The 14,074-nt window shown below is 46.2% G+C and overlaps 1 protein-coding gene across 1 annotated transcript in view; it reads left to right on the plus strand.

Moving 5' to 3' along the window:
- The window catches only part of LOC148830056 (mitochondrial intermediate peptidase-like), a 30,002-nt gene extending 16,410 nt beyond the window's left edge, over positions 1-13,592 (plus strand). The window contains exons 17-19 of the mRNA XM_088922289.1: positions 3,022-3,143; positions 4,174-4,247; positions 12,596-13,592. Of these exons, the coding sequence (XP_088778415.1) occupies positions 3,022-3,143; positions 4,174-4,247; positions 12,596-12,693 (294 nt within the window). The 3' untranslated portion in view covers positions 12,694-13,592. The remainder of the gene's footprint in view (positions 1-3,021; positions 3,144-4,173; positions 4,248-12,595) is intronic.
- The last annotated feature ends 482 nt before the right edge of the window (positions 13,593-14,074 follow it).

The following is a 14,074-nucleotide window of genomic DNA, read 5'->3' on the forward strand; positions in this document are numbered from 1 at the left end:
CCCTGCGTTTTCTGAGTGGTATTAGTTTTTCATTTCAAACATTCCCTTCATGCTCCTTTGACCTTTGACCTCCTCTCATAAACACGCGCCCTCACACATTCCGCTCTGCAGCAGCTGGCCAAGAGCCGTCTGGGTTTTGCACGAGGTGTCTAGAAGTGATTAAGGAGATGCTTAAGAATAAACTGCAGTTCTCTTGAGTAGCTTGTCTTTGTCTTAAGGACATTAAAAATCAAGCTCTCACACTGCTTAGTGTAGGTGTGTTTGTAAATATTTAATTCATCCTGCACTGTTTAGCATAGTTTAGGTTTCACAAGTTAAACTTTCTTTCAGCGAGGAGAGATGTTTACTTTCATTAAACTCATTAAAGGCCAGATGTAACTTGTCATGCTAACACCTAAGACCTTGCAGGCACTGGGGTTTACGAGCCGGTCCTCCAGAGCCCATGTCCTGCGCTGTGTTTGTGGAGAGAGATTTATAAGCCCTGCACAAAAAGAGCACTTTGCGTGGCAGCTCTGTCAGCTGGAATGACCATGACTTTTTTCCGATTTACTCAGTTCAGCAGAACGAAGTTTTGGCAACTTTCCATAACTTCGGGGCTTTCCGATCTGAAAGAAATTAGTTTGTAACAAATATGTGGACTCCCGTCAGTGTTCTCCATCTGTGGACAATTTCTTTTCATTTTTTCACCTTCCTTAATTTATTTTTTTGCTGTCTCAAAACTGGACCACAGCAGAGCTTCAGGAGCATCGTGTTGTTATCCCAGTTATCCCGGTGAAGTGGTGTATAAGCCTTCTACGAGCTTTTACACTCCTTTTTATGAAAGCTTATATTAGGGAGTGGTACATACCGGAGGCCCTGAATTAACATCATTTTTTATTTTTAAAGGAATTATATCATATGATGTGTGCAAAGAAAAGTCTGACTTCATCTGAAACTGTCGTTTTTGAGACAACAACCATTTAACATTTTGTGATTATTTTGTTTTTAATTTAATGTTGCTAATTTTGTTACTGAAAACTCTTTCAATTTATTTTCTAATGAATCTCATTGAGGCTCTCTCAGTAAGCTGATGCCTCCATACGGCCTCAATCAGACCGTGTGCGAGCACTGTAACTCCAGTTCTCTGGTTCCTCCAAGCTGTTCCGCACGTGCTGTTTCACTCGTTGTTGCAAATAAACAAACCCTCTTTAATCTTTTTCTTATATCAGACCAGAGATTAAAGGCTTCCAGATGTATGAAATTCTTGAACTCCACAAGAAGGCCGTGCAGTGAGAGTTCAAAAGGATCCCATTAAACTTCCCAGCTCTGAGACGCTCTTATCAGCTGTGATCTTCAGGGGAGGGTCTTTGCTGAGAGCAGGGGAGGATACAGAGGGCTATTGTTGTGCGTTTCCTATAGAACTGCTGGGCACAGAGAAACGTCGTGACGGTGGTGCCGGTCATCTTATTTTTTTTAGTCGAAGTCTGTGCTTGATGATTGGCTGTGAACTTTGTGCAAGTGCGATGGATTCAGAACCTCAGCTGTGATTTAACTGAGCAGCCAGAATGGCCAGGCCTCGTCCTTCTCTGCTGTAACAGGTTTTGGAAAAGCAGGAGAGTTCCCTGAGCCAACACACACACACACACACACGGCGACCACTGTCTGCCGTGCTCTCTGCCTTCCCATCCCGTTGGAATGGTGCGCTCCCAGGAGGTGCCCGGGCTGTCCGCTTGCTGGGACACGGCTCCGGACTCCAAGACAGGTCCCGGTCACACTGGGGGGTTTTTGTAGCTGGACCGCCGCAAGCAGAGTGTAAATATACACAGCAGGTTGAGCAGGTGACTGAAACACAGAAGGCGTTTTTTTGTGTTTTAGACAAGGTTTAATGGACATCGCAGATAAAAGTCATTTTGCTGTTTTAAAGAAACATTCATATTTGTCACGTATCTTTACTGTATTTATTTACATTTTTGTAATGGACAGCCTCAACACAACTATTTCATGTGTCAATGGATTTGTGTAATCCATCTCGGAATGGAATGGGAAAGGTGGGCTTAATCCCTGAACTGTGAGGAGCTGGTCGTTCCTGAGGGGAGACTTGATCATCGGGCCAAGAGAACATCCTGTTCTCTTACTGATCATTATATTCCTGCTGATCTCCTGTCAAATACTGGCAGCTGTGAAGTGAAGCTCAGGGGGGGGTCATGCCCTATAGAGTTTTTAGTGTGCCCTTTCCTTGTTTTAAGAGATTCCGAATTTATGTAGTTTCTTAACTAAGAAAAGCAGTAATTTCACTTTGACGTATTGAGCTCTGTTCATGCTGCTGCTTATGATGCTGATTTGCACGCACTCTTATTATTGGCGCAGGCAGGCACGTTGTGATCTGAGGCTGTGTGCGGCTGCCCAAGGTGTAGGTTTTTAGAATAAGTGTTTTTAAGTGGAGTGTTTTGGGCGGGGAATACTTGGAGGAATGTGATGCACATGAACGTCAGAGCTGATTCCAAGTTGCACAGTTGTGTTCTGCGAGTCCCTGACAGAAGGATGTCTGTGCTTGCCTGTCCTTCAGCGATATCTTTGGAGGGGAATGGTTCAGCCCTCTAGATGCTTTGCCAGGCAGCGGTTCAGGGCTTATTCCCTGTTTTTGGGGGGAGGAAGATGAGGGGCATGGGGGGGGACAGTAAGCAGAACATCTTGCTGGATGCAGCAGTAAAACCAGTTTGAAGAGTAAATATTTGAAGCCGGGCAGCGGCCATCAGGAGGGGAGGCCGGGGTTCGGCCTGCTGAGGGGGCGGTGGCTGTCGGGAGGGGAGGCCGGGGTTCGGCCTGCTGAGGGGGGGGTGGCCGTCGGGAGGGGAGGCCAGGTGTCAGCAGCTCCAGCTCCAGCAGGCCCACCCGTGTAGTAGTTCCCCTCCAAACCTTCTGCGTGTCCGGCTGCCGGCTCCCTGTCGAGCGCAGCCACCCGCGGCCTGCGATGATGGGAACCCGGGGGAAGGCAAGGAAGAAGGAGCGCAATGTTTTAACCCTTTGTCTCTCGTCCCCCAGGCCTGGCAGCTGCGCTTCAGCCACCTGATCGGCTACGGGGCCAAGTACTACTCCTACCTGCTGTCCCGGGCCGTGGCCTCCATGGTGTGGCGGCAGTGCTTCCTGAAGAACCCCTTCGACAGGTGAGCGGCCCCCCGTCCCCCCGCCCCGCCCACAGGGGCAAGGCCGAACCCTCTGCAGAACGGCTCCCTCCTGCAGCTTCTTTTTCCTTTCCCAGATTTCTCTGACCCACGTTAGTAAAATTTGACCTTTTGTGCCGTCGGAATGGCTTGTGGGTGGCTAGGAAGCGTTGGATCTGATGTGCTGGGCCCTAGGACTTCTGCTCTGTGTTCGAGCAGTTTAAAACCCATAACAAACACAGCCGGCGCTGTGAATGCGCCTTCATCGCTTATTCCAGGGGTGTGTTTGATCAGCAGCAGGTGACAACGGTTGACTCTGTTTCCACAAGATGCAGGGATTCTGTTTCTTCCCAAATGCATTGAGCTGGATTAGAAATACTGTTCCACAGGCAACCCGGCTCAGTGTCAACACAAAATGAAGTCAAAATGTGCATGCCTGTAAGATGTGTCATTTCTGCTGTTTTCTGATAGTAGTGAATGGCTGTGAGTTATGCAAGGATTGCTTAGGGAGCAGCTGTGCTCTGATTACAGTTCTAATTAGAAAGTGCAGAAGTTAGGGATAAACAACAAAATGAACTCGGCGGGCGTTCCGTGTACTGCCAAGTCATAACACAGACATTCAGGGGAAACCTTTTCGGGTTGTAGTTGAGCATTTCTCGTTTAAAAAAAAAGTGTTTTATCTGAGACTAAAGCGCTGTCAGAACACGTTCAAGTGTCCAGTGATGTTCTTCCATCCCGCCTCGACACAGAACAGGCTGCACAGCTCCGAGACACAGAGCTCCAGGGCAGCATGTGTACAAACTCAGGGCTGCGATACTTATTACTCTGTGCTGTTGTACAGTCTGCTGCGTGCCATAATCTGCCCTGAGGGGACTGTGTCAGGACCTCCAGCTTGTGAGGATGGGTCTTACTGTTTCTCTCGGGCTCTGTCATGGCTCAGGTTTGTAGAACTGGGTGTCAAATCCCCTCTCGGACATCAGTGAAACGCCAAAGCGGCCGAGGCTGACAGCGCGTCTCGTCCTCCTCTCCGCAGGGAAACGGGAGAGCGCTATCGCAGAGAGATGCTGGCGCACGGAGGAGGAAAGGAGCCCATGCTCATGGTGAAAGGTAAGGCATGGGGCTCTGGACGCGCCTGAGCCTGCTGCCGCAGCTGTGCTCTGGCTGGCTCCGATCAGATCTCGCCTCGTCCAGCAGCCGTGAAGCCATGTGGCCCCCGGGCACCAGTCCACCTGCAGTCAGATTCTACTGCCGTGTGCGTGCTGGCTGGATTTCAAACTGGACAGGAGAAAGACATTCAAGTCTGTTAGAGGTGCTTCTCCTGTAATCATGTCCACATCTTTTGTCGTCTTTGAAAAGAATCGGTAAAGTATTATATTTAGTTTTATCTAAAGTATCAGTCCACTTAAAATTATTTTCCCATTATTCCATTACCACAAGCCCCTCATTACAGGAATACTGTTTCCAGATGGGAATTTTGAGAATATGGGAAATTTCACATTCATTTGCCTGGTCGATGAATGACAGCTACTCTCTCACTTACTGTATATCTCAGAAAAACCAGCGTTTCTGCCAACTGTGTGAGGCCTTCCAGAGAAGTTAATCTTGAATCAAACTAGTAATGGCACCCTGGCACAGCGACAGCTGCGTGTTCGTCGCCGTCTTCGTTTGCGTACTGCATGCAGCGGTGTGAGCTCAGTGCAGTGGTTTTGCCCTGGCAGCAGCTCAGCGGTGGAATTGCACAAGATGGTGCCAACAAATTCTGCGCTCTGGAAAAAGAGAACACATCAGGCCGCAATTAGCCACATAAATTCCATCTCTCAGCTCACCAGACTTTATAGTTAAGCATCTGCAACCCCTTGTTAGAAGTCTCAAGTGGAAGCTACGTGGAAGTGATTTAGCTCAGAGAACAGGAGGCACTTCTGTGCCCAAAGGGCTGTGGGAGTCCTGAACGGGCCACCAGCGTGGGGCTGAAGCTGGTACCCAGGCTCCTTCAAGAAGCGCCTGGATGAGATTCTGGGATGAGCTGATGGTCTCCTCTCACTTACTTCATGTTCTAACCCTGCAGAGATGCACCGATCTTGGCAATCGGAATTGGTGTTCTTTAACCCTCTCCTTGTTAGTGTGAGACAAGTTAGACCATTTTCATCCTGTTTCCTGTATGACTTTTTTCTTTGCCTTTTCTCTTTTTTAAAATTAGTTTAAATGGAGATTTCCACAGGGAACACACAGGATATATTTTATAATATGTTTTTTGTGCACTAATGAAAGCCTCTGGACACTGCAAGGACTCTGGCCATGTTTACATTCCTTTTAATCCTCCCGCATTGAGCTGAAAACAACTGCTGAGCAATATGCAGGGCTGGCGCGTTTCCTGTCACCCTGTGATTTCCCACAAGCAGTATTGTGCAAGCACTGTGATCTTCTAGTGTGTCTAGTTTTAGGTAAACACGCCCATACAGTTTCATCTGGACGAGCCTTTGGAAAAGCACAGTAATGTGGTGAGCAGCTTGTCCTTCTGCCTCTTTATGGTCCAGACTTCGGCAGTTTTCCGTCTGAGCTCTTGTAGCGACAGAGTTAGCTCCATCACTTTGTTGATTGTGAAAGTAAACATTTTAAAAAAGAAAGAAAGAAGGAAAATCCAGCTGCCGTGTGTTTAGTTGAGCTGATTTACACATGAGTTAGAAATCCTTGGATTTCCTCTTACTGCGCCTCCTTCAGGAGCCCTGCTCCTCGGCAGCAGGGAGCCTCCTGGCCGGATCGCTGGGCGTGCAGAGCACAGCCGGATTTGCGGTTTTCCGTCAGGATCACAGGGGTGCCTGGAGACGTAGGACGTTTGTGGTCATACATGAAAGTGTGAAGTGCCATCTGTACAAAAAATATTTTCACGCATTTAAAAATACGCTTAGACCATTTTTTCTTCTTTTGTCCGGCTCTTTTTTTTTGTTTTGGGGAAGGGGATGATAAAGGAGCTGTAGTTTGTCAGGCAGTGGCTCTGGATGGCGGTGTGCTGAAAGGCAGCAGCAGTGAATGGCTGGGGAGAGTGAAAGGTGATGGGCTGACAGCACTGGTGACTGAAGCCCTCTGATCCTCATCATGGCAAGTACAGGGCAGGCTTTCATTTCTACAGCGTTCCCATAATCCCTACTCCCTCTGCTGCCTGGCCACTGATCTGAGCTGGAGAGGCGGGAACAATGGTGCACCCAGGGCCTCAGTGTCGTCTCCACCCTCAAGACAAATAATGATAATTCCTTACTTTTTCTGGACACTCCACTCGAAGCGCTTTACAGGTAATGGGGATCCCCTCCACCACCACCAGTGTGCAGCCCAACCTGGATGATGTGACAGCAGCCATAGTGCGCCAGTACACTCCCCACACACCCACTCTCAGTGGGGAGGAGAGCAGAGCGATGAAGCCTGTTCAGAGATGGGGATTATTAGGAGGTATAGGCCAGAGGGAAATTTGGCCAGGACACCGGGGTAACACCTCTACTCTTTTCGAGAAACACCCTGGGATTTTTAATGACTGCAGAGAGTCTGGACCTCAATTTTACGTTTCATCCGAAGGACAGCGCTTTTTTACAGTATAGTGTCCCAGTCACTATACTGGGGCATTAGGACCCACACAGACCGCAGGGTTAATGGTCTTTAGTACATCTTCCAGCAGAAACCTTAGTTTTTCCCAGGAGTCTCCCATCCAGGTACTGACCAGGCTCACACCTGCTGAGCTTCAGTGGGCTGCCAGTTGTGTGTGTGTGTGTCACTTGTGAGACCCATTCCAGGGCTGAAATACACATTTCACTGCACACTTGTGCAGTTCTCTTCAGGTTAGCATACACCTCAAAGCAGTAGGACTGAACTGATGGCTTGCTCTAAACCTCTGCCCTTTTTGTAAGATGAGACTGGTTTGACTAATAAAAAAGGGCTCGTTGCCTTAGAAACATCAGAAGGCATTGTACTAGGTTAGTGTCTTATCTGCGGCACAAAACCACTAAGGAAGGATGTGAATGAAAGCATCTTGCTTTTTTGGTCACTAGTAGTTCAGTGATCCAAGAGGTCCATCAAGCCAGTATCCCAGCCCCCAACTATATCACTTGTAAGTTTGTTCCAGACTTCTGCAGCTCTGTCTGGAGATGTTTCCTATTCTGAGCACTGCTGAACTCGGTTTGTACATGTGTGTAGTCACAGAACAGTGCCAGATCTTCACTGGCCAACCAGAGCGCTGTAGGAGCAGAAAAGCTGAGTGTTTTCAAGTTTCCCAGGCCAAACGTTTTGTGTAATGGGAGCAGAGCTGCCACTTGAAGAAATGACCAGAACTGAATTGCTGGAAATTACGCTACCCAACATGTGAGCCGTTCCTTTTGTTTTTAATGGTGTTTGTATGCAAAACCAATTTAATGCAAGGCGTTTCCAAAATAACAGGTTTCCTCAGCTTCAAAGATGTAATTACAGGAGCATCAACGTAAACCGCTCTTGGCTGAGGGTAGAAAGAGGGAAACTGTCTGCCCTCTGTAACACACACTATCGCTCACTGCCTTTAAAACCATCAGGGCAGAGAGCGGACAAGTGCCACATAGGGAAACGTGATTAAACCAGTGCAAATAATTTTTGCAAATATTTTATGTTCAATACAGTTTGGACTGTAAATGATTTCATAACTCAGAAAGTGTGATTGTTCATCATAGTGTCCAGTCCAAAGACTAGCAGTGGCTTTTATAATATTTTGATGGCTATGCCCATGATGTCATGAGAGTGCAGTGGAAAAATGGAGTCTGCTGTAATAGCAGAATAGACAAGGCTGTCTTGCTTTCACACAGCTCACTTTCACCCCCTGCCCGCATGAAGATGCATCATTTTGAGTTCAGTGATTTTGATATCCAATGGGTAGTGGAAGAAAATATCTCATAGTTAAAGAATAAAAGGGAGGAACTTAGAGTGGTAATCATAATTAATAATTTAATAATAATTAATTTAAAAATAGCAATACGATATTTTTTAAAGTGTGCTCTGTAGCGTGTCACAGCAAAGAGATTCTGTCTCAGTGTAAGTCCAGTTGTGACAGGCGGCTTCTTGCTACGTTGCTAATCTCGCTACGTTGTTCATAGGCGCGTTATTCCAGGTGAAAAACAGGCCAGCGACTGGAAACGGAGAGAGCTGAAGTCTTGTGATCCTGGGAGACGCAGGCGTGCTGTGGGGATGGGCCATGAGGTGTGGCACGGCGATCAAGTCGAAGTAAACAGCTACGCCTTTCTCTGATACAGCGCAGTCCAAAAAGACAGATTGCTGTCCCTAGGGCTGTAATTAAATTGAGCTCCTGGGAGTGTAGGTGCTGTAGGCATCCTGTGATGTATTGTGTTTGTTGGCTCTCCTCGGTAAAAAGCGCAACAGTGGTACAAAGTGACTCAGCATTCAGTGCAGATGTTTTTTTGTTGTGTTTTTCCATCTGGTGCTGCTTAGTGGGAATGAGGGATCTGTTCCGGGTTGAAATAGTCTGTTTTTCTTGTCCTTCAAGCCCCTCCACCCAACGCTGTCTTCTGAAGCCATTGTGAAGTATTTGTCTTTGTGAGAAGTACAGTATGTGGCACTCAGCGCATTGGGTTTGCTATATATAGTCCTGTGCACAACTGCAGTTCTCTGACTGGAGACCAGAGACTTTTTAAGTTCTGCCAAGAGTTTCTCAGTGTTCATTTCTGGTGTGAAATGTGTCTCATTCTCAGCTGCTGTCCACAGCTGTCACACTAGCTACAGAGCTCCGCCACATTCCTCAAGAAACACCTCCAATACAAGCCACCTGAGACAGGCTGGGAAGATCTTCTTCAGACAGGAAGACTTGACCTCTCGGAACACCTCTCTCTTACCGTCCAGCTTCCATTCTGTTTCTGGAGGCCGGTCTGCTGGAGATGCATGTTTTCAAGATTAGCGAACTTTGTTAACCAGTTAGACTGGCACATGTTTTAAAACATGTTGTGCGACATAAGCAGCTGATGCAGCAATAAACAGCAGTGCATGGCAGGACCCAAGGCACAGTGTGCGCACAGACCAGGTCTTGGGATGGGATTTTCAGCACAGCCCGAGCTGCTGTAGATGCACGACTGATGATATGAATTAATGGGAAGCATATTTTAAAACAAGATTATAAATTGGTTCTGTAAAAAAAATCTATTTTGCATATTATTAGGAATAATGATTGGTTAGAGACAGACACAAAACCACTTCACCTCTTAAAAAATGGCAGTGTGTCAGCATCAGAAATAAGAGAGACAAACTTAGTTGTTCAGGTAATTGTGCCCTATCAAGCTTTTTTTTGCAAACAACTCTGTGATGATTACGATGAATGTGTGTCTCTGTTTTGCTGGGAGGTAAACTAAGTCCTGGTTTTATGCATCTTGATACTAAAGACTAAAAGACACAGCCTTTTAGATCTCCATTCTTCCTCTTTCATTATTTTTTTTAAGTCTTTGTTAACACGCACAGGCTAAAATAAGGGAAGGAGAGTCAGAGAGTATTGTTCAGTCCTGTTTGAAACTGCCGGTGGATGTCTCAGGGATTCGGGAAAAGGAGCTGGGAACCTCACTTACGCCACAAAGGCTTGTTAGGATGTTTCTGAAGGTGAAGTGGGATGTGCAACTGGCAAATTATTCACTTCCTGCTCAAACCACACTTATTAACATTCCTGGCGGTAATTTAGATTTCTGGGTGGAGGGAGGGGGCTCTTGCCTTTCACAGCTACCTTAGCAATCAGCTTGTGTTTTGACTGGCTCTCTGTGAGATTTCAGGCAGCTGCCCCACTCCTGGGCTGTTGGCTCCTATCGTCTCCAGATCAAGAACAGCCATCTGTCTGGGGACTGAGTGGTGAACCACAGGGTACACTTTGTGCATCAGCTAACTAAACCTGCTGTACAGGCGACAGCTGCAGTTTAAAATGCATGCATAGCAAAACCTGTAGCGTTGTGGATTACTGCAAGTATGGATTTTCCTGAGTGCATGCTCTCAAAAGTTGCTGGACCCAGTGGGTCAAGTAATGGGTCAACAGTATTAATTCAGACTGCCTTTCAGCACAGTGCTGTTCGGTGTGTGATATATAAACTTTCTGCTGCAAATCATCCATTTTGTGTCATCTTCACTGAATAGTTTTCGCAGAAACCAGCTTGAAGTTCCTGCTGAGAGCTGTCAAGCTGAGTGGCCTATTTTCGCTTTCCCATTCTTTTCTGTTCTCTATAGGCCAGGCACGTTCTGACACTTTGACACTCGGACACAAGGCTTTGGAGACCTTCCGAGGGGCCTGGCCAGTGCTCACTCAGCCAGTCATGAATCTGTGTCTCGTTATCACTCCCATTTGCTCTGGGGCTGCGTGCCGTTGTCTTTACCATACAGTAGCTTCACTGTGTGCTGTAATTCCTTTATCAGCTGGGGAGGAGAAGCGGAGACTCTTATACCGTCAGTGGTTTCAAATGACAACCCCTCTGTCTAAAAAAGCAATAGCAGTGCAGAAACATTTGGATTGATTTCTTGGCATTTTTTGTCCCCGTTGTTACTACCATAATTAGCATTTAACACTTAGTGGATTGCAGAGGAATGAGAAGGATTATTAGACCTGCAGAATGACGCTTGTAAAAGATCATTCTATTTATGAGACCAGTCCTTTCTGTGGTGTCACTAGAGCCCAGCTCTGCCTGTACAGAGGGCACTGTGCTCTCTGTCAGTCTCTGGACAGCCTGCCGAGCAAACATTCAAACAAGCACCGTCCTCCACACAGATCAGGCTGACACTCGAGCTGTCGGGGCAAGAACTGGAGCTGGCTTCTGCGTTTCACCGGACGAGCGACTTCAAAGCGCAGCCCTGTAACAGCTCCAGGCAGGGGCACGGCCGCCTTGTAATGAGATCCCAAGGTCTGATCTCATTCAGATACGGTGCCAGTTGATAAACTGCAGTCCGGGGCCCCAGTACAGTATCAGCTTCCACCCGTTCAGTGAGCTTCCTGGGAGTGAACTTGGAATGGGACAGCGGGGTCTCCAAGCGAGTACAGCCTTCACAAATTCTTCAAAGAAAGAAAAAAAAGCCCGTCCTCTTCTGATTGCCAGTTTTTCAGTTTTTGTTGGGTTTCTCACATTCCCTGTCCAGTCCCAGCCTGAGTGACTCATTGCCGGGTTTGTGTGGAGCTGGTGAGAAGTGTGTGGTGGGTTTGACCTCGGAGGAAGAGGGGAGGGGAGGGACGGGGGTGTTTGCGCTGGCAGCCGTGCAAGGGGAAGCCAGCCGACTTCAAAGCCACAGGGAAGTGGAGTGGTTAGATTAGTGTGTGCTCCGTTCAAGAGTCAGCAGCCAGATACTTAACACAGGCAGCTATTCCTAGGACTACACGGGCTCTTGATAGTAATGGAACCCTGTGGGTTCTCCGAAGGGGACGTAATTAAAGTCTGACTGGTGCAGGTTGTTCTCTCCAGGTTACAGGCCTTTCTGAGTCGGGTATGAGGCATCAGACATGCATAACCCACACAGTGTGTTAATCGTGCAAAATGTGTCAACCACGCTGGAAGAAAAGCAGTTCTGTTATGTGCGTGCGATTCTCCAGAAGGCTGTGTGGTACGTTACCCCTGTCTCAGCGTGATAAAGAGAGCAGCTCCCAGCCAGTCTGGGGACGGCAGATGCCTCTTTTGTCTGCCCTGTGCTTATTACACGAGCTGTGATTTATCACTCTTCAGAGCTGCTCCTCTGCGGAGCACTGGCAGAGGAACTAGTCAGCCCAGGGAGGGATTTTCAAAAAAATTACTTCAGGCCAAACTGGTATTGTTTTTTGCAAGTAACCGCAAAACATGATTTATCTTCAGTGAAATTCCACAAAAGTTCTAAAGGTAGTTATATATTATACTATATAAATCTGAAACAGTCAGATGAAAGAAATATACATCAGAGCATATGAACTACGATTTATTGCAGAAGCTTCTGGTTTGACTCCCTTATGATCTTCATCTGGTGAACAATGTCAGAGCTGCAGTGTTTTTATCCCTGTCAAAGCTGAACCTGATTTCAAATCTCTATAGGCTTGTAACACATCACATCCATGCAGTATTGACTTGCAAGTGTTTTGAACTGGGGTTTGAAAGTAACTTTTTTGCAGCTTGTTTAAATTGACTATTCAATTTATACTTCCTTAGCTTTGAAGAAGATCAAGTCTTTGTCAACCTGTTATTTCATGTTTTCTGTTTTGTGTGTGCTATGTTCTGTTTATTATTATCAATCATTAAAAAATACAGCGCTGGTTCTGGGGAGGAGTGAATGTGGTGAACAGGCTCGCTCTGCAGAGTGATCCAGTTCCCATTGTTAGTCCTTTCTTGACTGGGCCTGGTGTACACACTCTACCTCATATTCTGTGTTCAGAAGCTATAAAATAAAGTATTTTATTAGAATGGCTAGTAAGGTAGAGGACCCCGTCATCTTCAGGCTTGTGTCCTGTCTTGCAGGCATGCTCCAGAAGACCCCCTCCGTGGAAGACCTGGTCGACGCGCTGGTGGCGGACTTGAATCCTGACTTCGAAAGCTTCCTCATGGATTCTGAGTGAACAGGGCCCCCTTTGTCATCTCCAAAATCCTTTTCTTCTTTTCTGGCAGTATGTGCAACATTCCTGAATTAAGGGAAATGGGTAGCTCACCTTCATTGCGTCACTAGCCGAATGAAAATAAACTGCCCGATTATAAATCTCCGATTAGAGGGCTGACAGGAGGGAGAAGCAGAAGAATCTGCAGAGCTCTAAGCTCACACCACATTTTGATACATGGAGTCTGCTTTTCTGTCCGTTTAACCACGTTTCTGTGTGCACCTCTCAAATCTCATGGAGTGGAATTAACAGAGAAGGGTATTGGTTAATGACAACACTAAATCTGTCTGAAACCATCAACGTGTAAAAAGACTGAAGATGAAAATATTTCAGGGATTGTATTTATACTTCTTAAATCCTGGACCCTTTACATTGTTGCTTTGTTCCGGGTGACAGATGAATATGAATGACTGGTTCCTGTGGGTGCACAGCTGTGGCCTGCCCTGCTGGTGTGGAGATCTGTGGCTGTTATCGGATTCTGATTTGCAGATGTTGATGAGTGCCGTGTTCTTACCGGCCCAGCAGGTGTACTGCAGCACCTTTGCAAGGAGAAACAGCTCAGACACACATTAATAAATTTTATGTATTATGTTGGAAGTCAGACTTTTCTGTCCTGGTCCATCAAGGATATATTTTTTTTGTACAGAGAATAGTAACAACCATGTAAAATTAAAAACCTTGGGTCATAATGAAATGAACTGAACTCATGACTTTTACATTTCTGAAACTGTTTTAAACATAAGCTATTTTTGAGGGCTATTTTTGAAGTAACACCCTGCCATTGTCACAGTATATGGTCTGATGAACGAAAACCATGTGCTACCTTTAGAAAAGGTCCCAATTAAAATAGAGCAGTTGTGAACTAAGTATTCTGCTCCTCGTGGAATTTTTTGTGTGAAAACTGCAGGTCTGACCATGTTTATTGAAATACATTTTTCAGGACTTCTGATACATGTGTTTTAGTTCATGTCCAGTAAAACAGGAAGAATATAAATCTGAGCTCTTAGTCATTGTGCCAGTGTTTTGACTTAGAAAGAAAAATATGGTGTCTCTGTTTTGTCTAAGGTTTGACTGTGGAGATTTAAAAAACGGTGTGTGTGACTCATTTAAACAGTGATCTAACTGGCTCAGCTTTGCTCTTTGAGAGACTTTGCTCATCTGCGGTTTTACATAAAGAAGCTTTTCCCAACAAAATCAAGTATTACCTGTAATTTCATCAGTTCCAGCGCGTTTACCTGGCGCTTATTAAAAGGTGTATGCTCGTGCTTTCCAAATCACATTCTTTCCTTCCATTAAATTTAACCCCATACTATTCATGGAATGAGCCCTTTTCGTAATATTGCTT

The sequence above is a fragment of the Atractosteus spatula genome, chromosome 7 (genome assembly GCF_055471065.1).
Source record: "Atractosteus spatula isolate fAtrSpa1 chromosome 7, fAtrSpa1.hap1, whole genome shotgun sequence".
Taxonomy (NCBI): Eukaryota; Metazoa; Chordata; class Actinopteri; order Semionotiformes; family Lepisosteidae; genus Atractosteus; species Atractosteus spatula.